General features: G+C 44.2%; 1 protein-coding gene across 2 annotated transcripts; it reads left to right on the top strand.

Annotated features, from left to right (window-relative positions):
* Nucleotides 1-247: 247 nt before the first annotated feature.
* tmprss9 (transmembrane serine protease 9) lies at nt 248-26482 on the top strand. Of its 2 annotated transcripts, XM_046304298.1 has the most exons (17): nt 248-408; nt 2253-2306; nt 2525-2704; nt 2810-2937; nt 3043-3110; nt 3300-3475; nt 3724-3765; nt 3865-3978; nt 4084-4249; nt 4582-4856; nt 4971-5113; nt 5624-5885; nt 7537-7650; nt 23195-23363; nt 25011-25276; nt 25413-25549; nt 26036-26482. In XM_046304298.1, the coding sequence occupies exons 3-17, from the start codon at nt 2569-2571 to the stop codon at nt 26195-26197; spliced, it is 2358 nt and encodes a 785-aa protein (XP_046160254.1). In that variant the 5' UTR covers nt 248-408; nt 2253-2306; nt 2525-2568; the 3' UTR covers nt 26198-26482. The 2 variants fall into 2 exon arrangements, with proteins under 2 accessions (XP_046160254.1, XP_046160260.1); XM_046304304.1 differs by lacking the exons at nt 25413-25549; nt 26036-26482 and having other exon boundaries at nt 25037-25267.
* Nucleotides 26483-26562: the final 80 nt, after the last annotated feature.

Below are 26562 nucleotides of genomic sequence, written 5' to 3'. Positions count from 1 at the left end.
TCACCTTTTTTTTTAGCTCAAAATAAATGTCACAACATTTCAAGTAATTCCATGATGAATACTAGGGAGCACCCTTTGTTTTTATTTACCTGTAGATTTTTACACACCTTATAATACTGTTAGGTCACATCATTTGTACAATGAAGCCTATGTAAACCGGGATGTAGCCAAAAGCCTTTTTAAGGCTCTAGGTGGGATCAGGGTTGGTGGGAGGGGGGACTCAGAGGATTTGTGAAGGGAAGTACATGAACACAAGGTGATTCTAGCGCCTTCACGCCCACTGGCAGGTTGAACAAATACTGGACCTGTTTCCGATGTATTTAGTCTCCATGGATCTTTTGTCTGTCCCGATTCATCCTCTGAAAAGGATACTGTGATCGTCAGTGTCGGACATTGGAGACGAGACAGGTGAGTTAGGCATACTTTAAATCGTTTTACTTTTTACTGTAAGCAGTTACTAATGAGTGCTAGCACCTGTCGTGTCGAATTGCTCGACATAACTTTATGCGTAAAAGTGGCGCTTAGGGTTTCTAAAATTACATTCAACTAGTTTAGTCTGCTCATCTCACAATGTTATTGGTGGTGTGTAGACTCATAGCATTTGTTTTTCTTACATGGACTTCAAAAAACAGACTACTTCTCCCATTTATCATGCTTTTATTTGGCCTATCCATTCCTTAGGGCGAGCCATTACTCCGATGCGCTTTTGACGGATGAGCGTACATTTCGAAATCGGCCAAATTGAAGCCATCAAATAAGAAACTTAGATGAAAATCATAAACACCTAAGTATAGCCTACTAAATATGTATAGTTTTATTTCACCTCCACTTTTATTAATAATACCAATGTCTAGTGATATTGATTGTGGTTAGAGCGTTGGACGAGTAACCGGAAGGTTGCAAGTTCAAATCCCCAAGCTGACAGGGTACAAATCTGTCGTTCTGCCCCCGAACAGGCAGTTAACCCACAGTTCCTATGCCGTCAAAATTTTCATGTACCCAATTATAACCTAAAGTGCAATGTGTTTCTATCGCATTTTCAACTTTACCGATAGTTTTGTCACAAAAACCGTTGAGTTTAATAGCAAATGTGCTTACTCTGGTATTGGAGTGTGCAGGCCTGCAGATACAATGCATGTAGTAGGCTAGACATGATGAGATTATGGATAACAGCGAAAATATTTGTATTTGTATTTGTCAAATGGCAGTCAACCAGCCAGCCAGCGTTTAACTACATGTTCTCTTCAATATTATGGTTATTATATCAATATTTGTGCATAAATGGTTCCGCCAAAATTTCTAGCATAATTCATTTTACCGACACAAAAAGATCCCACCTTGTCTAGCGTTTTTGGTTTTGTGGACATTTGTAACCTTTACCAAAACATGTTCTGTTGTCATCAGGCCTGTCATTACATTTATTTGATTTTACTGTTTACTTTACTCGCATACAAAGGATGGATGGAAACCTGGTTTAAAACTTCCAACTTCCAAGTTCCATTGCTCCAGGGTGGTGTATTTCAACTAATGGAATAACATTGGATGGGAGACCAGCCCTTTCTCCCCATGAGAGCCACACCCATCATTATGATGACCTTAATTAACAGAGTTATGCAATGTAAATATCATCTGGTCAAAAATAGATATCTCATGTAACTAAATATCACCACAAGTTGTAGTATCATTGCGGGATAAAGAAGTTCGACCAGTAGCCCTACAGTACATTCCATTACCCTAAATCTTTGCTAGCTAAAGCTCCGCCTTATCTCAACTCACTGGTCACCATAGCAACAGCCCCAAAGCCAACCCCTCCTTTGGCCGCCTTTCCTTTCAGTTCTCTGCTGCCAATGACTGGAACGAATTGCAAAAATCGCTGAAGTTGGAGACATATCTCCCTCACTAACTTTAAGCATCAGCTATCTGAGCTGCTTACCGATCGCTGCAGCTGTACACAGCCCATCTGTAAATAGCCCACCCAACTTCCTACCTCATCCCCATATTGTTTTTATTTACTTTTTTGCTCTTTTGCACACCAGTATTTCTACTTGCACATCATCATCTATAACTTCAGAGTTAATTTGCTAAATTGTAATTACTTCGCCACTATGGCCTATTTATTGCCTTACCTCCTTACTCCATTTGCACACACTGTATATAGATTTTTTCTATTGTGTTATTGACTGTACTTTTGTTTATCCTACGTGTAACTCTGTGTTGTTTTTTGTCCCACTGCTTTGCTTTATCTTGGCCAGGTTGCAGTTGTAATTGAGAACTTGTTCTCAACTGGCCTACCTGGTTAAATAAAGGTGAAAAGAAAATTGCCCTTAAATTTCATACCCATCTTGCCATTATTCTTTATAAATTTCTGTTAAATGGGGTTTGATATGCTTTACGTAGAGTAGGCTACTATTACAGGGTTAAATTTAAGGTGTACAAGCTACTATTACAAGGTGTGCCAAAAAAAGGAAAGCTTACAATGCATTTCCCAATCTTTGACTGACTGAGTATTCCATTCTATGTGCAGATACTGGAATGCTCTGTATGAGGTAAGGTTGCTTTGAAGCCAACATGGAGTTAAAGAAGGATCATGAGTGGCCCCCAGGGGAGCCCACTCCTACTCCCCCCAACTCTGTCTGCTGTAGGAACATAACCCTGGCTTTTATCCTAGTCTTATTCATCAGCGTCTTTGTGGGCTTGTTGGTTGGTGAGTCATGTAACTTACATAATGCCTATTACAGATAATGTATCGGCTATTTGAGTAGTAATAATCAATTGCATACAGATGTTTGATCCTCTCTGACATCAACAGCATACTTGGTGGAAGAGGAGCATTACTTCATGGAGACGGTAGAGTTGAAGGGTCTCAAGTATGGTCCTGACCTGCAAGATGAAAGCTCTGCATTCTCTATAGTGCTCACTTCTACTCTAAAGACTAAGGTAAGAGCTGACTGCACTGAGATCCTGGGGCCTGATTTCATGTCACACGTTCACATTTCAATGATTTTATTAATAAATAGTTCAAATCTTTCAATCCACTTGCAGATCAAGAATATTTTCATTGCCTCATCAATAGCACATCACTATATCGACTGTAATATTGTTACCTATGGGTAAGTCCAAAGATAATGAATGTTACACTGAATAATAACATATACCATTTAGCAGATGCTTTTATCGAAAGAAACTTACGTGCATGCATACATTTTACGTATGGACAGTCCCGGGAATCAAGCCTACTGTCCTGGCGTTGTTTTGGAACCTTTTATATTTGTTTACTTTGATGTTTCCACATATTCCAGTAACATCAATGGCAATGTGATGGCCACATATCGACTGGTCTTCAGCGTGTCCAAGGTCCAGCAGTACTCTGATAACTTTATTCAGGACCTTTTGAGGGTAGGACTGAACGCCCTGTTTCATGGGAAGTCCATAAAAGTGCCTGAGTTTGGAGAGATCAACACTATTGTTTTACTGGGTACTATGTCATCTTTTTTTGTCCGATAGTTATGATGTATGACAGAAAATCCCACTCACACTCAAACACCCTGACAAACATATATCCTGATTGTAGTTACAATGTTTAGACCAAAACAGATCAAGAGATGTTGAAAAAGAGGGGGTATAGATAATGCATAGTTCACAACTATCATTTAAGTGTATAGTTACATATTATGTCATGCTTTCTTCCTCATCTAGTCTTTTATTTTTGTGTTCACTCCCCAGGGGCCAGTGGGAAGTCATTCTATAACATTGGAGACGATATGGGTGAGTGTTTCTATTCTATTGATATTGATTGCTCTAGAAAAGTCAGGGCATCACAGGTCAAGGTTTTCCGTCTGACCATATGATACTGTCTCTCCTCAGCCAGCTGTCCTGACAACACTTTTACCTGTGATAATGGGGAGTGTGTCACCAAGATCAATGCCGAGTGTGATTTCATCCCAGACTGTGTCGACGGCTCTGATGAAGCGTACTGCTGTAAGTGCTCTTTAACCTATGACTGACAGACAGATAGTCAGGACAGACAGAAACACTAAAACATACCATTTTCACAATATAGTAACTGACTGCTGTTGTCCCCAGCCTGTGGGACACGCCCGGCCATGGGCAGTAGAATAGTGGGTGGAGTGGATGCCCGTCCTGGGGAGCTGCCCTGGCAGGTCAGTCTGAGGCTGCATGGCAGACACAACTGTGGAGCCTCCATCATCAACAGCCATTGGCTTGTCACTGCTGCTCACTGCTTCGAGAAGTAGGTTACTACACCATGCACCGGTTTCCACTAGATAACACAGCCACAAAGTAAAAATTTGATTTAGCATAAAAATATGGTCTTAATTTAAGGTTAGGGTAGGGCATAAAGTTAGCAGTGTGGTTAAGGTTAGGTTTAAGGCTATGTTCAAAATCTAATTTTAAGAAGAGACATTGTAGAAATATGTGGGGTTTCTTTGTGACTGTGGTAACTAGTGACAACCCCTTGCACCTGTCAATAGACTTGCCACACATAGGCTATCAACGTTGAGAAGTGAGGAGTGATTGGGTCAGTTTGAAGTGAATTGACCTCTCTTTTCCAACTCCCTACAGGGACAATGACCCAAAAGAATGGACAGCCCTGGTAGGAGCCAGCCTGGTGAGTGGAGAAGAGTCAGAAGCCATCTTTGTGAACATCAAGTCTGTGTTTGTGTCCCCAGACTACAACCCTATGACCACTGACAACGATGTGACCATGCTGGAGCTCCAGACCCCCCTCACCTTCAGCCCCTACATTCAGCCTGTCTGTCTGCCCTCCTCCTCCCATGTCTTCAGCCCAGGCCGGAACTGTGTGGTGTCAGGCTGGGGGGCTCTCAACCAGCATTCCTGTGAGTTAACTTTGAATTTGTTTTTACAACCACAGCATAACTAAAGTCACACCTTTGGAAGTTACCCTTTGTATTGTGGTGCTCACTGACCCTGCTCTCTGTTGTGCTGTGTAGTTGATACGCCACCATCTCTACAGAAGGCAGTGGTTAATATCATTGATTCAAAGGTCTGCAACAAGTCATCCGTTTACAGAGGCTCTGTGACCGACAACATGATGTGTGCTGGCTTCCTACAAGGGAAGGTTGACTCCTGTCAGGTGAGAAAGGGAGAGCGATGAGTCTGAAAAGCTATCCGCTTGGAGACTTTGACATTTTTGGTTCCCCTACAGGGTGGCTCTATTTAAGCAAAAAGGCCAATATATATACACCATGGCTAAGGGCTGTTGTTATGCACAACGCAACGTGGAGTGCCTGGACACAGCCCTTAGCCGTGGTACATTGGCCATATACCACAAACCCCCAAGGTGCCTTATTACTATTATAAACTAGTGACCAACGTGATTAGAACAGTAAAAACATTTTTTTTTACATACCCGTGGTATACTCGGCTTTCAGCCAATTAGCATTCAGTGCTCGACCCACCCAGTTTATAATACTATAATACATACAAAATACATGTCCTTTTTTCTATTATTGTTGTGTGGAATGTGTACTTAGAGTTCAAATAACACATTGACCCTTAGGGCTGTCCTACAAATAGATGGCTGGGATTATGGCATGTTGACATGCTTATTAAATTCCCTGATTTTATATTAAATCACTATCAGGGTGACTCTGGAGGGCCATTGGTGTGTGAGGAGGCCCCAGGGCGGTTCTTCCTCGCTGGGGTGGTGAGCTGGGGCGTGGGCTGTGCTCAGATCAACAGGCCAGGGGTCTATTCCCGCGTCACCAGGCTACGCAACTGGATCCTCAGCCATACCAACCCTGGCATGGTCCACTACCCTGCCCACACCCCGCCAATGGTGCCAGTTACGACACCAACAGTCAGTCCTATTTCCAAGACAATGGTAGCAGCCCCACTCCTGCATGGTAATTTTGGAAGCAAGGTTATAGAGACATTTTAGGTAGTTGATGTTTGATTATTCGGAAAATTTTCAGACCCCTTGACTTTTAAAACATTTTATAAAGTTACGAACTTATTCTAAAATTATTTAAATTGTTCTGTTCCCCCTCATCAATTTTCACACAATACCCCATAATGACAAAGCAAAAAAAGTTTTTTAGACATTTTTGCTAAAAAACAACAACAATTGAAATATCAAATTTACATAAGTATTCAGACCCTTTAAACAGTATTTTATTCAGGCACTTTTGGCAGCGATTACATCCTTGAGTCTACTTGGGTATGACGCTATAAGCTTGGCATACTTGTATTTGGGGAGTTTCTCCCATTCTTCTCTGCAGATCCTCTCAGGCTTTGTCAGGTTGGATGGGGAGCGTCGCTGCACAGCTATTATCAGGTCTCTCCAGAGATGTTCGAACGGGTTCAAGTCTGAGCTCTGGCTGGGCCACTCAAGGACATTCAGAGACTTGTCCCGAAGCCAATCATGCGTTGTCCTTGCTGTGTGCTTAGGGAGGTTATCCTGTTGGTAGGTGAACCTTCGTCCCAGTCAGAGGTCCTGAGCGCTCTGGAGCAAGTTTTCATCAAGCATCTCTCAGTACTTTGCTCCGTTCATCATTCCCTTGATCCTGACTAGTCTCCCAGTTCCTTCTGCTGAAAACATCCCCACAGCATGATGCTTCCATCACCATGCTTCACCGTAGGGATGGTGCCAGATTTCTTCCAGATGTGACGCTTGGCATTCAGGACAAGAGTTCAATCTCGGTTTCATCAGACCAGAAAATCTTGTTTCTCATGATCTGAGAGTCCTTTGGGTGCCTTTTGGCAAACCAAGCGGGCTGTCATGCGCCTTTTACTGAGAAGTGGTTTCCGTCTGGCCATTCTACCATGAAGGCCTGATTGGTGGAGTGCTGCAGAGATGGTTGTCCTTCTGGGAGATTCTCCCATGTCTACAGAGGAACCCTGGAGCACTGTCAGATGACCATCGGGTTCTTGGTCACCTTCCTGACCAAGACCCTTCTCTTCCATTTGCTCTTGGTGGTTCCTTGGTGGTTGTCTTGGTGGTTCCAAACTTCTTCCATTTAAGAATGATGGAGGCCACTGTGTTATTGGGGACCATCAATGCTACAGAAATGTTTTGGTACCCTTCCCCAGATCTGTGCCTAGACACAATACTGTCTTGGAACTCTACGAACAATTCCTTCGACCTCATGGCTTGGTTTTTGCTCTGACGTGCACTGTCAACTGTGGGACCTTATATAGACAGATGTGTGCCTTTCCAAATCATGTCCAATCATTTGAATTTACCACAGGTGGACTCCAATTAAGTTGTAGAAACATCTCAAGGATGATCAATGGAAACAGGATGCACCTGAGCTCAATTTTGAGTCTCATAGCAAAGGTTTCTGAATACTTATGTAAATAAGGTATGTTTTTTTTTATTTGAATAAATGTGCAAAAATATCTAAAACCCAGTTTTCGCTTTGTCATAATGGGGTATTGTGTGTAGATTGATGAGATTTTGAAAATAAGGCTGTAACGTAACAAAATGTGGAAAAAGTGAAGGGGTCTGAGTACTTTCCGAATGCACTGTAACTAATCATTGTGTTTTTTTGGCAGGTGTGAATTGTAGTGAGAACTTCAAGTGCAGTGCTGGGGAGTGTGTCAGCAAAATGAACCCTGAGTGTGATGGTGTCATTGACTGCTCTAACGAGGCTGATGAGAAGAACTGTGGTGAGTTTATCGCTGGCCTGTCTCCCAAACTGTACAACTGTCTCAGTTGTCAACATACAATACCTTCAGAAACTATTCACACCCTTTGACTTTTTCCACGTTTTGTTGTGTTACAGCCTCAATTTAAAATGGATTAAATTTCAACTTTGGGGCACTGACCTACACACAATACCCGATAATGTCAAAGTGGAATTATGTTTTAAGAAATGTTTACAAATGAATGAAATATTAGTTTAGGAGTAAAAATGTGCAATAATAGTGTTTTAACATGATTTTGAATGACCCCACACATACAATTATCTGTCGAGCAGTGAATTTCAAACACAGATTTGAAAGGTTTTCTAAAGCCTCGCAAAGGGCACCTATTGGATTTCACAGTGAGGCCAATGGTGACTTTAAAACAGTTACAAAGTTCAATGGCTGTGATAAGAGAAAACTGAGGATGGATCAACAACATTGTAGTTACTCAACAATACTAACCTAAATGACAGAGTGAAAAGTAGTAAGGCTGTATAGAAAAAAAATATTCCAAACATGCATCATCTCTTTTCTGAGTATATAACCAGCTTCTCAGGCGCTATCTCAGTGTGCTTCATTCCTTATTTAGTATCACGTTTCAACGTAAGACCCAGATGCAGACAACATTGAATTATCAACAGTTTAATAATCCAACAGGGGCAGGCAAAGACAGTTCAAGGGCAGGCAGGGGTCAATAATCCAGATAGGTGGGGCAAAGGTACAGGACAGCAGGCAGGCTCAGGGCAGACAGAAAAGGTCAAAACTAGAAAACAGGAACAATCAAGAGACAGGAACAGAGGGAAAACCGCTGGTAGGCGCGACGAAACAAAAAAACTGTCAACAGATAAACAGAGAACACCGGTATAAATACACAGGGGATAATGAGGGAGATGGGAAACACCTGGATGGGGGTGGAGACAATCACAAAGACAGGTGAAACAGATCAGGGTATAACCCCCCCCCCCCCAGGGGCTCCACCTGGCTTCCTTCCTGGGTGCATACCTGGTTGACCGGGGTGTCTGCATTGGAAATCCGCGATGAGGCCCTGGCGGGGAGCCAGGACTTCTCCTCCGGGCCATAACCCTCCCTGTCAACCAGGTACTGGAAACCCCTGCTCCGAGGTCGAACCTTCAGGAGACACCTCACCGTGTATGCTGGTTGGCCGTTGATGAGACGAGGGAGAGGGGTGGGCCTTGAAACAGGAGACAAAGGGCTGTGTGACATGGGTTTAACTCGGGACACATGAAATGTGGGGTGTATACGAAGGGTACGGGGCAACAGAAGAAGAACAGCAGAGGGGTTAATAATTTTAGAGATGGGAAACGTGCCGATAAACCGGGGGGAGAATTTGCAGAATTCCACGCGGTGGGGCAGATCCCAAGTGTGTAGCCTGGATTTAGCCATATCTTCTGCCGAGACGATGCCAGGGAGCCAGGGTCCGATGGCGATCCGCTTGTCGTCGATACCTGGAGGTGGTCTTGAGGAGGGCCGACCGGGCTCTCCTCCAGGTACGACGACAGCGGCGGACAAACATCTGAGCAGAAGGTATGCCGACCTCTTCCCTGCTTGGGGAAGAGCGGGGACTGATACTCCAGGGAACACTCAAATGGCGATAGCCTCGTGGAAGAGAGCAAGGATGGGTGTTGCGGTCATATTCCACCCACACAAGCTTCTAGCTCCAGGTGGTGGGGTTGGCGGATACCAGGCAGCGCAGTCTTGAGGTCCTGGTTGGCTCGCTCCGACTGACCATTGGAATGGGGTGGAACCCAGAGGACAGGCTGGCCGACGACCCAATGAGGGTGCAGAACGCCTTCCAGAACCGGGATGAGAACTGAGGCCCCCGGTTTGAAACCATGTCCACGGGCAGTGCATGGATCAGGAAGACATGCTGCAACATGAGCTAGGCCGTCTCCTTGGCCAAGGGTAGTTTGAGGGGATGAATGAAGTGGGCGGCTTTGGGAAACCCGGGTGACCACAGTCAGGATGGCAGTGTTGCCCTTAGACAGGGCGGGGCCCATGACGAAATCCAGGGATATGTGGGACCAGGGACGGTGAGGGACGGGCAGTGGTTGCAGAAGACCAGCCGGAGCTTGCCGAGGAGTCTTCATCAGGAACCATAGTAGGCCACCAAAAGCATTGTCACAGGAAGGCCAGGGTCTGACGGGAGCCCGGGTGGCAGGCAAGCTTGGAGGAATGGGCCCACTCCAGGACCGCAGGGCGGACAGCGTCAGGCACAAACATCCGGTTATCTGGGCCCCCCTCCAGGGTTCGGCTAGGACCACTGAGCCTCCCGGCTCTGTTTCCCTATACCCCAGCTGAGTCCCGTCGCCAGGCATGAGGTGGGAAGGATGGTCTCGGGCTCCGGGGCGGTAACTGTGGGGCCATAGAGGCGAGACAGGGAATCCGGCTTGACGTTCTTGGACCATGGGCCAGTAAGAGAGGGAAATGTTGAACCGGGTAAACAGAAGGGCCCATCTCGCTTGCCTGGAGTTGAGGTGCTTGGTGGTGCAGAGATACTCCAGGTTTTTGTGGTCGGTCCACACAATGAACGGATGTTCCGCCCCTTCCAGCCAGTGCTTCCATTGCTCCAATGTCATCTTCACAGCGAGAAGCTCCCGATTCAGCACATTGTAGTTCCTCTCCGTGGCATTGAGGCGGGAGGAGAAGAAGACACAAGGATGCAGCTTAAGCTCCAGGGCAGAACATTGGGACAGGAAAGCCACCTCTTCGACATCCGAAGCATCGGTTTCTCCTCTCCTAAGCAATGAGCAATTAGTACCAGGAGGTGTGCTCTTCACCTTTGCAAGGCAATTAGCAATTCATATTAGTACTTCAGTCTGCCCTGTTTTCTCAGCGGTGGTCTTTTCAGCGGCAGCCTCGTCACAAAACTAAGACCATTGCCGAATCAAAGACAGTTCAGCCGAGTTCTGCAGTGTTATTTGAGGAAGGAAAGAAAGGAAGGCTCCACACCAATCTCTCACTTGAGTATCTTACCTAGTTATTTTCAAATTATCTAATTTTCCTTTTTTGTAGCTCTGGCAACTATGTGTGTGTTTTCTATCCCAGTTTGCTTCTCTTCCTGTAGGCTTTACAGACGCTCCCCACCCCTTGGCTGCAACCCTGCTAATTTAGTGTACTCGGCGCGGACAACCCATGTGGAATTCCTGGTCTCTGGCAGCGTTTGGAACTGCCAATCTGTGGTCAAGAACATTGAGTTCATCTCAGCCTATGCTGCCCTTCAGTCCCTTGACTTTTTGGCCCCGATGACCCCACTGTTACTCCAGCTGCTCTGGCTTCATCTGACAACGTTTTCTCTCAAAGTCCGAGAGCATTTGGTCGTCGCTTTTGTGGCACAGGGCTACTAATTTCTCCTAAGTGGAGATATTCTCTTTTCTGCCTCTCATCTGTCCATCTCCTCATTTGAATTCAATGCTGTCACTGTCACATGTCCACTAAAGCTTAACATTGTTGTCATCTATCGCCCACCAGGTCCCCTTAGAAAGTTCTCTTTGAGGTTCCCTCAATGAGCTTGACACCTTGATAAGATAATTTTCTGGCGAGCGGTGAGCTCTTAGTACTTCAACCTTCTGATGTCTGTCTTCGATTCATTTCTTTCCAGCTCTCTCTTTACCCTCCTTGCCTCTTTTGACTTCACTCTTTCCTAGTCTCCTCCCAATCACAAGGCAGGCAATATGCTAAACCTAATCTTCATGCCGTTCGCCCCCAGGTCTCTGATCACTACTTTATTTCCTTTTCTGTCTTCCTGTCCTCCAATCCTAGTCACTCAGCCCCTACCCAGATGGTAATGTGCAGTCGCAATCTTCGCTCTCTCTTCCACTACTCTCCCCCCTTCTATCCTATCATCTCTCCGTTCTGCTGAATCCTTTTCCCTCCTGTCTCCTGATTCTGCCTCTTTAACCCTACTCTCCTCTCTTTCCGCATCCTATGACCCGCACTATCCCTCTTTCCTCCAGACCGGCTCAGCCATCCCTTCCTGCTCCATGGCAGAGTGACTAATTGCGAGCTTACAGAACAGTGAAAATGGAGGAAAACTAAACTTCTGGAGGACCTATCATCCTTCCACTCCCTCACTCAACCTTCTCTTCCTCTGTATCTGCTGCTAAAGCCACATTCTATCACTCTATATGTCAAGCTACTGCCTCTAACCCTAGGAAACTCCTTAATCTTCCATGCCCTCCCCTCCCTCCTCCTTCTCTGTGGACGACTTTGTCAACCACTTTCATTCACTCAGCCACTGGTCCCACTCACACCGAACTACCCTACGCCTTGACCTCTTTCTCCCCTCTCTCTCTCTAGATGAAATCCTGCGACTGGTGAGGTCCAGCCACGTGACAACCTGCCCTCTCAACCCCATCCTCTCCTCCCTTCTCTAGACCATCTCTGGAGACCTCCCTCATAAACTCATCCCTGACCACTGGCTGCGTCCCCTCTGACTTAAAATAGCCTGACGCTACCCTCTTCAAGATACCAACACTTGACTCCTCTGACATCAAAAACTACAGACCGGTATCCCTTTATTTGCTTTCCAAAACACTTGAGTGTGCTGTCTCTGACCAACTCTCTCGCTATCTCTCTCATAACAATCTTCTTGACCCTAACCAGTCAGGCTTCTGCTCTTCTCTGTGTCACTGCCAAAGCTAAATGTCTATCCTCTGTTCTCATCCTCCTAGATCTAACCACTGCCTTTGACACCATGGACCATCAGATCCTCCTCTCCACCCTCTCAGGGCTAGGTGTCTCAGGCTCTGCACACTCTTGGATTGCATCCTACCTGGCAGGCTGCTCCAACCAGGCAGGGTTTCCAGGTCTAGATACAATTCCCGGCCCAATGACCACTCAAAACCTGCCCAAAAGGCCTGAAAATTTTCCACATTTATACAATAAACCCTTTTTCCATAACGTTATCGAGCCAAGAAGAAGGAATATCTATGTAACTTGTAACAATGTTAGACGCAAAATTTGGTTGATCAAAATATTAATTATTGCGAGCTATGACGTAATAAAATAATTAAATATGCCGCAAGAGAAAAGATCATTTGCCCCTATTAAACTCGCCTGATCATTTTCCATCAATGGATGTCGATTTAACTAATTTGACTGCTATGATTAAGCAATAAGGCATGAGGAGGGTATGGTACAGTTTATGGCCAATATACCATGGCTGAGGGCTGTTCTCAAGCATGACGTAATGCGGAATGCCTGGATACAGCCATTAGCCGTGGTATATTGGCCATATACCACAAACCCCCGGGGTGTCTTATTGTTATTATATACTGGCTACCAACATAATAAAACAATTTTTTTTTGTCATACCCATGGTATATGGTCCGATATACCACGGCTTTCAGCCAGTCAGCAATCAGGGCTCCAACCCGGTTTAAAATTTTAATAAATCCCCTTTGCGCATGTGCATATCTATAGATAAATCTGACAGGAGAGTTCGATTGATAAAAGTTGGACACAGGATCTCAAATTATCTGAGCAAGAAACACTTAAAAACTGAATGTTGGGCTATTTTATAGCAATTGTGCATATCTATAGATAAATCTGACAGGAGAGTTCGATTGATAAAAGTTGGACACAGGATCTCAAATTATCTGAGCAAGAAACACTTAAAAACTGAATGTTGGGCTATTTTATAGCAATTGTGCCATTATTATGTGCCAGACGTTAAGACTACAAACCATTATAAATGGCCCATTTGAGAGATTGAATTGTAATTTCAATAGGTATAGTCCACAGTAGCGGTGCATGGGTAAAATCACCAGGGTAGCCAATCGAGAGAAACATTTCATATTACAACCTATGTGTTATGATAACTACATTGTTTTCTCTATAACCTGTTAGTTTATATGCCTTGACAACGTGACATATAGGCCTAAGGCCGAGACAATATGAAGACCCAGTGGCAGAATAAATTCAACCATACATTTATTTCATTACAAAAACGGAGTGCAGCATCTGTCCGGTGAAGTCCACAAAACATATTGGATGTAAGAAACAGTTACAGGACCTATAGCAATGTCAAGCAAGGTAATGTTTCCAACATTTTTTGTACTACAAAACAACTATTGATATAGAACCATGGATAGTTACCTCAAGTCGCAAAGAAAACCAGAGCTGTCTCCACTGTTCCAGAACCATTTCAACACCAAAAAATAATTTTTGGTATCTAAGTATCACTAAGCATAGGTGATTAGTCACCTATGCTTAGTGATACTTAGATACCAAAAATGATTTAGTCCAATAAACATAAGCTAAATATGTGTGTGTGTGTGTGTGTGTGTGTGTGTGTGTGTGTGTGTGTGTGTGTGTGTGTGTGTGTGTGTGTGTGTGTGTGTGTGTGTGTGTGTGTGTGTGTGTGTGTGTGTGTGTGTGTGTGTGTGTGTGTGTGTGTGTGTGTGTGTGTGTGTGTGTGTGTGTGTGTGTGTGTGTGTGTGTGCCATCGTCCCCTTTCATGTTGCTTAAACAGTCTATGACTCTGTCATACAGTACATACTTTTAGTTTTTGTTGTCCTAGGCTACCTGGCTTAAATACTTGCTCGCTAGCCTAACATCCTTTTATGGGCAACTATATGCCAGGCCATCTAGTTAACATTAGCATACTACATCTAGCTAGATGTCGAACTCCCACCCTCTCAGGTTAGGGGCCAGCATGGAGAATTAAGTAAAACCACAAGTCCAAATCACTATCTCCATCCATGGCTAATTTAGGAAAGGGAACATTTTAGCTAGCTAGCCACCGGAGGATGACAACACAACGAGATCCAACAATAAAAGTTTTTTTTCTGTCAATAATGACATTTGACCTGTAATGTGATTGGTCTGAAGCCAAATCAAAACTGGCTTCCCTTTACACTTTTTTTGGGGTGCACCAGGACCATTCACAGTTCAGCTCAACGCTGATTGGCTATTATTTTATGTATATATACTTTAAAAAAAAATCAAAGTAGGCCAAATTACTTCCCTTGTATTCAATGCTAATGGTGGAAGCAATGTCACACTCTTTCTGACCAAACAGCAACAGATAGATTTTTTTATTTTTTATTTTACCAGGCAAGTCAGTTAAGAACAAAATCTTATTTTCAATGACGGCCTAGGAACAGTGGATTAACTGCCTGTTCAGGGGCAGAACAACAGATTTGTACCTTGTCAGCTCAGGGGTTTGAACATTCAACCGGTTACGAGTCCAACTCTCTAACCACTAGGCTACCTGCCGCTCATATGCTACACATACTGAGACAGAGGGGCACTGTTCCGTTCCCTCGTGTGCTTTCTCAGCCTCTTGTGAATTGAATGACATTTATGAAAAACAGAAAGACTAAAGATTCATTATTATTATAATAATTTTGAGACTAATTCAATCAACATGAATAGGGAAGCGATTTCGAGGTAAGAAGTGCTTGCGTTTCCCAATAGCCTGCTGGAATAGGCTACTGAGGATGGGGTCATAATTTCAATCACTGAATTAAATATTAATAATATGTATATGAACTGAATATGCTTGTCAACAACAGCTAGTGTTTTTATTTTATATATGTTTTACTTGTAGCTTAATCTGTGTACCGTTACGGTCAATGTAACGCGTTCTAACAACTGATCGGCAATTGCGATGGAGCTTTGATAACTTCCGATGGAATTAATTAAACATGGCCATTAATAATTGCATAATAACACAAGGCTACAAATTGGCACAAATTGATTTGCAATGACTCCAGTGATATCGTTATTTCCACATATTTATTTTATCAAATGTTAGCCTGGTATATACATTAATAGGCTAATTGATGGCGAACAGAGGCAAATGTCAGTTGCATTGAGGACTTTTCCCCATTAAAAGAACCAGGCGAGGGATTTCCATAACTTCCATTTCAGATTTCCAATCGCGCAGCCCCCGAGACCCAAGAACTGATGAGCATGCGTAAAACACTTCGCTTGATACCCTTTTCTTTAAGAGAAGTCGACATTTTTATTTTTTTAATTTAATTTTTTAATTTTTATTTTTTAATATTTTTATTAACAACAAATCAATACATAAAGCACATGAGGGAACACAAGCATACATAGATTACAAACAATGGACAATCGAGCTAGGGGGTACAATATCACATATCATATACTTACAATTCTAACAGCTTTTTTGTTAGTAGAGCATTTAACCGTCTTAAAATACAGTTCAATTTATTTTTGTAGGATACGAAAATTTGGTTTTCTGTTTGTAAATTTACATTTGTGTAGAGAAGTCGACATTAGAATGGAGTTTAAACCACCTCAGCGTCAAGTTATGTAATGCGCTCTAGTGCCCACAAAGTCGTTTTCCAGTGCTTTGGCTCATTTATTTATTTGATGTGCATCAGTTCTAGCGTGTTAACATGTTTTTTTTTTAAATACGCGTCTGCATAATGACAATCTATACTGAACAAAAATATAGTGAACAAAAAAATCTAAAAATGTTAACGCAACATGCAACAATTTCAAATATTTTACTGAGTTACAGTTCAGATGAGGAAACCAGTCAATTGAAATAAATTCATTAGGCCCTAATCTATGAATAAAACATGACTGGGAATACAGATGTGCATCTGTTGCTCACAGATACCTTTAAAGAAATGTGCCTCACAATGGGCCACAGGATCTCTAAAATTGTTTGTAGCTTATTCTTGTCCATAACACCATTTACATTTACATATTTACATTTAAGTCATTTAGCAGACGCTCTTATCCAGAGCGACTTACAAATTGGTGCATTCACCTTATGACATCCAGTGGAGCAGTCACTTTACAATAGTGCATCTAAAACTTAAGGGGGGTGAGAGGGAATACTTATCCTATCCTAGGTATTCCTTAAAGAGGTGGGGTTTCAGGTGTCTCCGGAAGGTGGTGATTGACTCCGCTGTCCTGGCGTCGTGAGGGAGTTTGTTCCACCATTGGGGGGCCAGGGCAGCGAACAGTTTTGACTGGGCTGAGCGGGAGCTGTACTTCCTCAGTGGTAGGGAGGCGAGCAGGCCAGAGGTGGATGAACGCAGTGCCCTTGTTTGGGTGTAGGGCCTGATCAGAGCCTGGAGGTATGAGGTGCCGTTCCCCTCACAGATCCGTAGGCAAGCACCATGGTCTTGTAGCGGATTGGAAGCCAGTGGAGAGAACGGAGGAGCGGGGTGACGTGAGAGAACTTGGGAAGGTTGAACACCAGACGGGCTGCAGCGTTCTGGATGAGTTGAAGGGGTTTAATGGCACAGGCAGGGAGCCCAGCCAACAGCGAGTTGCAGTAATCCAGACGGGAGATGACAAGTGCCTGGATTAGGACCTGCGCCGCTTCCTGTGTGAGGCAGGGTCGTACTCTGCGGATGTTGTAGAGCATGAACCTACAGGAACGGGCCACCGCCTTGATGTTGGTTGAGAACGACAGGGTGTTGTCCAGGATCACGCCAAGGTTCTTGGCGCTCTGGGAGGAGGACACAATGGAGTTGTCAACCGTGATGGCGAGATCATGGAACGGGCAGTTCTTCCCGGGAGGAAGAGCAGCTCCGTCTTGCCGAGGTTCAGCTTGAGGTGGTGATCCGTCATCCACACTGATATGTCTGCCAGACATGCAGAGATGCGATTCGCCACCTGGTCATCAGAAGGGGGAAAGGAGAAGATTAATTGTGTGTCGTCTGCATAGCAATGATAAGAGAGACCATGTGAGGTTATGACAGAGCCAAGTGACTTGGTGTATAGCGAGAATAGGAGAGGGCCAAGAACAGAGCCCTGGGGACACCAGTGGTGAGAGCGCGTGGTGAGGAGACAGATTCTCGCCACGCCACCTGGTAGGAGCACCTGTCAGGTAGGACGCAATCCAAGCGTGGGCCGCGCCGGAGATGCCCAACTCGGAGAGGGTGGAGAGGAGGATCTGATGGTTCACAGTATCGAAGGCAGCCGATAGATCTAGAAGGATGAGAGCAGAGGAGAGAGAGTTAGCTTTAGCAGTGCGGAGCGCCTCCGTGATACAGAGGAGAGCAGTCTCAGTTGAATGACTAGTCTTGAAACCTGACTGATTTGGATCAAGAAGGTCATTCAGAGAGAGATAGCGGGAGAGCTGGCCAAGGACGGCACGTTCAAGAGTTTTGGAGAGAAAAGAAAGAAGGGATACTGGTCTGTAATTGTTGACATCGGAGGGATCGAGTGTAGGTTTTTTCAGAAGGGGTGCAACTCTCGCTCTCTTGAAGACGGAAGGGACGTAGCCAGCGGTCAGGGATGAGTTGATGAGCGAGGTGAGGTAAGGGAGAAGGTCTCCGGAAATGGTCTGGAGAAGAGAGGAGGGGATAGGGTCAAGCGGGCAGGTTGTTGGGCGGCCGGCCGTCACAAGACGCAAGATTTCATCTGGAGAGAGAGGGGAGAAAGAGGTCAGAGCACAGGGTAGGGCAGTGTGAGCAGAACCAGCGGTGTCGTTTGACTTAGCAAACGAGGATCGGATGTCGTCGACCTTCTTTTCAAAATGGTTGAAGAGAGGGAGGAGGGGGAGGGGAGGAGGATTCAGGAGGGAGGAGAAGGTGGCAAAGAGCTTCCTAGGGTTAGAGGCAGATGCTTGGAATTTAGCGTGGTAGAAAGTGGCTTTAGCAGCAGAGACAGAGGAGGAAAATGTAGAGAGGAGGGAGTGAAAGGATGCCAGGTCCGCAGGGAGGCGAGTTTTCCTCCATTTCCGCTCGGCTGCCCGGAGCCCTGTTCTGTGAGCTCGCAATGAGTCATCAAGCCACGGAGCGGGAGGGGAGGACCGAGCCGGCCTGGAGGATAGGGGACATAGAGAGTCAAGGGATGCAGAGAGGGAGGAGAGGAGGGTTGAGGAGGCAGAATCAGGAGATAGGTGGGAGAAGGTTTGAGCGGAGGGAAGAGATGATAGGATGGAAGAGGAGAGAGTAGCGGGGGAGAGAGAGCGAAGGTTGGGACGGCGCGATACCATCCGAGTAGGGGCAGTGTGGGAGGTGTTGGATAAGAGCGAGAGGGAAAAGGATACAAGGTAGTGGTCGGAGACTTGGAGGGGAGTTGCAATGAGGTTAGTGGAAGAACAGCATCTAGTAAAGATGAGGTCGAGCGTATTGCCTGCCTTGTGAGTAGGGGGGAAGGTGAGAGGGTGAGGTCAAAAGAGGAGAGGAGTGGAAAGAAGGAGGCAGAGAGGAAAGAGTCAAAGGTAGACGTGGGGAGGTTAAAGTCGCCCAGAACTGTGAGAGGTGAGCCGTCCTCAGGAAAGGAGCTTATCAAGGCATCAAGCTCATTGATGAACTCTCCGAGGGAACCTGGAGGGCAATAAATGATAAGGATGTTAAGCTTGAAAGGGCTAGTAACTGTGACAGCATGGAATTCAAAGGAGGCATAGACAGATGGGTAAGGGGAGAAAGAGAGAATGACCACTTGGGAGAGATGAGGATCCCGGTGCCACCACCCCGCTGACCAGACGCTCTCGGGGTGTGCGAGAACACGTGGGCGGACGAAGAGAGAGCAGTAGGAGTAGCAGTGTTGTCTGTGGTGATCCATGTTTCCGTCAGTGCCAAGAAGTCGAGGGACTGGAGGGAGGCATAGGCTGAGATGAACTCTGCCTTGTTGACCGCAGATTGGCAGTTCCAGAGGCTACAGACCTGGAACTCCACGTGGGTCATGCGCGCTGGGACCACCAGAGTAGGGTGTGTGGAGCGTTTGTATGGTCTGTGCAGAGAGGAGAGAACAGGGATAAACAGACACATAGTTGACAGGCTACAGAAGAGGCTACGCTAATGCAAAGGAGATTGGAATGACAAGTGGACTACACGTCTCGAATGTTCAGAAAGTTAAGCTACGTAGCAAGAATCTTATTGACTAAAATGATTAAAATGATACAGTACTGCTGAAGTAGGCCAGCTGGCAGTGGGTGCGTTGTTGACACTACACTAATCAAGTCGTTCCGTTGAGTGTAATAGTTTCTGCAGTGTTGCTATTCGGGGGCTAGCTGGCTAGCTAGCAGTGTTGTTTACGTTACGTTGCGTTAAAAGAACGACAATAGCTGGCTAGCGAACCTAGAAAATCGCTCTAGACTACACAATTATCTTTAATAATAATAATAATAATATATGCCATTTAGCAGACGCTTTTATCCAAAGCGACTTACAGTCATGTGTGCATACATCTTTGATACAAAGACGGCTATGTAGCTAGCTACGATCAAACAAATCAAACCGTTGTACTGTAATGAAATGAAGTGAAAATGTGATACTACCTACAACATTTACATCAGCAAACCGCTTGCCCAAACAACGCCATACGGTCTGCGGTTGTGAACCCGGCTGGATGTACTACCAAATTCTCTAAAACTATGTTGGAGTCGGCTTATGGTAGAGAAATTAACATTACATTTTCTCGCAACAGTTCTGGTGGACATTCCTGCAGTCAGCATGCCAATTGCACGCTCCCTCAAAACTTGAGACATCTGTGGCATTGTGTTGTGTGACAAAGCTGCACATTTTAAAGTGGTCTTTTATTGTCCCTAGCACAAGGTGCACCTGTGTAATGATCATGCTGTTTAATCAGCTTCTTGATATGCCACACCTGTCAGGTAGATGGATTATCTTGGCAAAGGAGAAATGCTCACTAACAAGGATGTAAACAAATATGTGCACATAATTTGAGAGAAATACACTTTTTATGTGGATGAAACATCTTTTATTTCAGCTCATGAAACATGGAACTAGCACTTTACATGTTTCGTTTATATTTTTGTTCAGTGTGCATAGCCTGCCTAACACTAGTAAAAAGTTGTCATGACATGCTCGAGTGCTGCTCTTGCTCCTCTCACTCAAGTGGCTCAGCCAATAGTGGACTAAGCTGCCTGCTGCGGTGCTCTCTCAACACACACACCCCTACAGCCCTTCCCACCACTCACTCACTCAGCAACAGCCTGCCTCACTGCCTGACAGTCAGCAGCAGGTCCCAGTGAAATCATTTTTTAAGAGAAATGCCATGGTGGTCGCGGTGTAACTTAATACACTATATATACAAAACTATGTGGACTGCCCTGCTAAAGCTGCCCTGGTCAACTATAAGTGCTGTTATTTTGAAGTGGCAACATCTAAGAGCAACAACAGCTCAGCCGTGAAGTGGTAAGACACACAATCTCACAAAATGGGACCACCAAGTGTTGAAGCGCGTATTGCGTAATAATTGTCTCTCCTCGCTTGCAACACTCACTACCGAGTTCCAAACTGCCTCTGGAAGCAGCCTCAGCCCAGTAAATGTTTGTTGGGACATCTTCTTGAAATGGGTTATCATGGCTGAGGAGCTGCACACAAGCCTAAGTTCACCATGAGCAATGCCAAGCACTGGCTGGAGTGGTGTAATTCACGCCGCAATTGGACTCTGGAGCAGTGGAAACACTCTGGAGTGATGGATCACACTTCACTATCTGGCAGTCCGATGGACGAATCTGGGTTTGGCGGATGCCAGGAGAACGCTACCTGCCCGAATGCATAGTGCCAACTGTAAAGTTTGGTGGAGGAGGAATAATAATCTGGGGCTGTTTTTCATGGTTCGGCCTAGGCCACTTCGTTTCATTGAAGGGAAATTTTAACGCTACAGCATATAATGATATTCTAGACGTTTCTGTGCTTCCAACTTTGTGGAAACAGTTTGGGGAGGCCCTTACCTGTTTCAGCATGACAATGCCTCTGTGCACAAATTGAGGTCTATACAGAAATGGTTTGTCGAGATCGGTGTGGAAGAGCTTGACTGGCCTGCACAGAACCCTGACCTCAACTCCATCGAACACTTTTGGGATGAATTGGAGCTGCTCTTCCTCTTGGGGGAGGCCTGCCCACTCAAAGACATCTCCAGCACAGTTGACAACTCCCCAGTGTCCTCCCAGAGTGCAAAGAACCTTGACGTGAACCTAGACAACACCCTGTCATTCTCTCCAAACATCAAAGCAGTGACTCGCCCCTACAGGTTCATGTTCTACAACATCCATGGAGTATGACCCTACCACACACAGGAAGCGGCGCAGGTCCTAATACAAGCACTTGTAATCACCCGTCTGGACTACTGCAACTCGCTGTTGGCTGGACTACTGCAACTCGCTGTTGGCTGTTGGCTGGGTTCTCGTTTGTGCCATCAAACCCCTGCAACTTATCGAAAATGCTGCAGCACGACTGGTGTCTCACCACTCCTCCGCCCACTCCACTGTCTTCCAGCTGAAACTTGCATCCACTACAAGACCATGGTACTTGCCTACGAAGCAACAAGACAAACTGCCCCTCCTTACCTTCAGGCTATGCTCAAACCCTACACTCCAACCTGAGCACTATATTCTGCCACCTCTGGTCTCTTGGCCCTCCCACTCCTACAGCTTTACCCTGAAGCTAAGACACCAGCGTTCCTGCCCATCATCCGAAAAACCTCTTAAACCTACCGCTTCAAAGAGTATCTTAAATAATCCCACAGCATCCCCGCCTCACCAGACACCTTCCTTAGCTCTGACTTTGCTGATACTGTAGCTACTTTTGAGTTAAAATGTTGTACTTTCTATGTCTGATATGTGGTTGTCTCACCTAGCAATCTTAAGAAGAATGCACTAACTGTAAGTCACTCTGGATAAGAGCATCTGCTAAATGACTAAAATGTAAACAACGCACTAAAGTGAAACTGCAGAAAATGTGGCAAATAAATTAACTTCATGTCCTGAATACAAAGCGTTATGCTCGATGCAAATCCAACACAACACATCATTGAGTACCACTCTTCATATTTTCAAGCATATTGTTGGCTTCATCATGTTATGGGTATGCTTGTCATCGGCAAGGACTAGGGAATTTTTTAGGATAAAAATAAATGGAATAGAGCTAAGCACAGGCAAAATCCTAGAGGAAAACCTGTCTCAGTCTGCTTTCCAACAGACACTTGGAGACAAATGCACCTTTCAGCAGGACAATAACCTAAAACACAAGGACAAATATACACTGGAGTTGCTTACCAAATCGACAATGCTCCTGAGTGGCCTAGTTACAGTTATGACTTAAATCAGCTTGAAAAATCTATGACAAGACTTGAAAATGGCTGTCTAGCAATAATCAACAACCAACTTGACAGAGCTTGAAGAATTGTTTGAAGAATAATGTGCAAATATTGTACAATCCGGGTGTGCAAAGCTCTTAGACTTACAGCTGTAATTGCTGCCAAAGGTGATTCTAACATATATTGACTCAGGGGTGTGAATACTTATGTAAATTAGATATTTCTGTATTTCATTTTCAATAAATTTGCAAAAATGTCAAAAAACATGTTTTCACTTTGTCTTTATGGGGTATTGTGTGTAGATGGGTGAGAAAATGTTGTTTTATTCCATTTTGAATTCAGGCTGTAAAGACAAAATGTGGAATAAGTCAAGGGTATACTCTCTGAAGGCACTGTATGTAGCAGATGTAGATGGACCCAATTTTACAATCCCTCTTCAAAACATTGACGACTTTTAAAGTTCTAAGTTACCATCCTGTACTCTCTCTCTCCTTAGACTGTGGCATGCGTCCGGCAGTGGGCTCCCAGAGGATTGTGGGTGGCTTGACAGCACGGAGGGGGGAGTGGCCATGGATTGGCAGCCTACAGTATCAACGCTTACACCGCTGTGGAGCCACTCTCATACACTCTAAGTGGCTCCTGACTGCTGCCCACTGCTTCAAAGGGTACAGAATACATCACTCTCTGTCAGGGCCTAACATATATTGTAGACCATTCACAATGTCACATACTGTAGAAGAGTGATTCCTCATGAAACACAGACAAAAAAAAGACCATGATTTGGGGGATTTTCATGAAATGTAATCCAAGGATTAGTCCTTTGGAGGAAAAATTGTTGACATATATTTGACATTTGTATCTAAAAGCATAATATAGGAATTATTTATCAGAGTTGGCATATTTATGACATTTTGGCCTTACCCAGGCCTCCTTTAAGACTTCCTAATGTTTAATCTATAGATGCTACAAAGCAAACATTGGTTTGAAGCTTTACCACTTGCTCTGTAATATGAGTCGTATTTAGATTTCCAAAACTGTTTTTTCTTTCCATTCATTCATGAATATTGACAAATATAAACATACATTTTTCTATACATTGTTGAACATAATATACTCTACAAGTATATCAAAGTTCCAGAGCGGGATCTCTGCTAGTTTTAAAGTTATGGCCTATTTGAGTATATAGAGAAATTGGCATAGTCGGCAATGTATCCAATCACAGCACTTTCTTTTACTTTATCCATTGCATATCCAGCAAATCACCAGCAGAGGGTGACCATTTTGAAACCATTTGCACATTCACTCTTTTGGTAACACTTACAAATTCAATCATAACTCTAAAAGTAGCAGGGATCCAACTGTTGAAATTTTTGAAATGCCCGTAGAGCAGGGTTCCCCAACTGGCAGCCCATGGACTGAATTTGGCCCCCCTAGTTTTCTAAGCAAAAACAAGACATTTTAGATTTTTTCATTGTTGGACATAATTTATTTTAATTTTGGAAATCTGTTCTCAAGTATTCCCACACATAATAGAGAGACGTGATCGTATACAAATGTAAGCAAGGTTTGAAATGATTGTTTTAGCCAAATATTATATCTGTTTGGGATTCTTGCAGTCAATTTGCAGTCTACAAATTATTTGTAATTATGTTTCCGGCCCCCGACCGACCATCCACTCAAGAAAAAAAGCGTCTGAATCTAGTTGATTGACTCTGCCGAAGAGTTATTACTTTCAGCAATATAAAAAATTGCTAAATAAATTGTCTTTTCAATATTCACCTTTTATATTTTTCAATATTCATAAATTAATGTTTAAAATAGTTATTGAAATCAAAATACGACTCATATTACAGAGCAAGCACATGACACCAATGTTTGCTTTGTAGCACCAACAGATGAAACACTAATGAGTCTGGGTAAGGCTAAAATGTCATAAATATATCAACTTTTATAAATTATTTCTCAATTATGTTTTAGATACAAATGTCATATGAGTCAACAATCATTCCTCTAAAGTACTATTCTATGGATTACATTTCATGATAATCCTCAAAATCATGGATTTTTTTGTCTGGGTTTCATGAGGAATCATTCATAAATTGTTTACATACACAGGGAGGGACATAAGATTCCCCATAACATATCCTTACATTTTTAAGAATAGGGTAAATGTGTGCATGTCTGTCTGTCTCCAGTGCCCCTCATAAATAACTGTATATAGAACATTCACTTCTACACATACTCCAAAATCTATTCCCTGCCGAAACGGCCAGTTAAATCATCAGCTCATTGTCCTCATCCCATCACCGTAGTAACTCCAACCCTGTCGCCTGGTCAGTGAGTCTGGGTTCAGTGCTGAGGTCCGGGGTGGGAGCTCTGGTTATCCCCATCCAGAGGATCGTACTGCACCCGGGCTTCAACAGCACCAACATGGATTATGATGTGGCCCTGCTGGAGATGGCTGTCCCAGCACCCAGATCCTACACAATCCAGTTGGTTTGCCTCCCCTCTCCTGTACACAGCTTTCTGAAGAACACTGAGTGCTACATTACTGGCTGGGGCTCCATGAGGGAGGGAGGTGAGAATAATATCAGATATCAAGACATTCTGTTGTGATAAAATGTTTCATATGTTCAAATAAGTGATGTGTGTATACATCTTGAAATGTCATTCTTTGACAATGTGACTCATGTTAACATTTGTCTCAACCACAGGTTCTCTGACCAACCTGCTCCAGAAAGCTGATGTGAACATCATTGAGCAGTCAGACTGCCAGCAGGCATACGGCAACAGCCTCACCCCAAGCATGATGTGTGCCGGCTACATGGAGGGGGGCAAAGACACATGCCTGGTAAGAGCTCATATGACATGAAGTGCAGTGCACACTATCTCCATGTTAGATGCAACTGAAGTCTTTTAAAACATTTAAACTCAAGTTAAAATGTTTCTGTACTATTTCAAGTGGTTGTTTATCCTAAGACACAGCTGTACTTAAGTGATGCTTATCTTTACATTTGTTCTCATTAAAACTGCAGTCAGTCTCCTCTTAAGCTGCTTATGTAACCAAGTCAGCCGATTTGCATTCCTGGGTTCAGGCATCCAGCGTCTAGCTAGCCAAATAGCACTCTACTCAGCAAAAGAACAAAAATAATGCCACACGCAGTCAGTTCTCAAAAGTACATTTATGGTGAAACATTTAAATCAGGTGACTTGTTTTTGTTCTTATGCTCTAAAGCCATCTTCCCAGGACCAATGCACATTTGTGATGTACTTATTGCCTTGTATTTTCAATTCTCTAACAAAGTTGTCAACCGAGGTCTCCGTTTCTGAAACGCAGGGAGATTCTGGTGGCCCCTTGACATGTCGTGAATTCTCTGGCCAGTGGTTTGTTGCCGGGGTAACTAGCTGGGGACATGGCTGCGGACGGACTGCTTTCCCAGGAGTCTATATGCGGGTCACTGCCATCAGGGAATGGATATCCAACTATCTGCACTTCTGAGGCTATGGAAGAGAGAAGGAATTGAGACTGACAGAGACATAATACTTGAGGACACAAAATGGGTTTTCTACATTGCAGCCAGCACTGGCATGTGTGTGTTACTGGTAAAGGAAGATATGCCACCAGTAAACTGCCTGGAGAGTCCAGCTGAAAGTTTAATCTTGGACAATAAATGTGGATAACTGGTCCATGGACATTTTACTACAACATACATTATTAAATGGGGAAGTGTATTTATTTTAGTCTTTGTGGGTCCAAAAATACATTTCATTTTATTGGCATTTACCCAACTGTCATTTGTCTTATTTAGCCAATCACCATTTTGATGCAAGTTCAATAGACCAACCAAAACTAAAATGTGTGAC

This window comes from Oncorhynchus gorbuscha, linkage group LG02 (genome assembly GCF_021184085.1).
Source record: "Oncorhynchus gorbuscha isolate QuinsamMale2020 ecotype Even-year linkage group LG02, OgorEven_v1.0, whole genome shotgun sequence".
Taxonomy (NCBI): Eukaryota; Metazoa; Chordata; class Actinopteri; order Salmoniformes; family Salmonidae; genus Oncorhynchus; species Oncorhynchus gorbuscha.
Note: the sequence above shows the minus strand (reverse complement) of the source record. Positions and strands in the feature narration are given on the sequence as shown.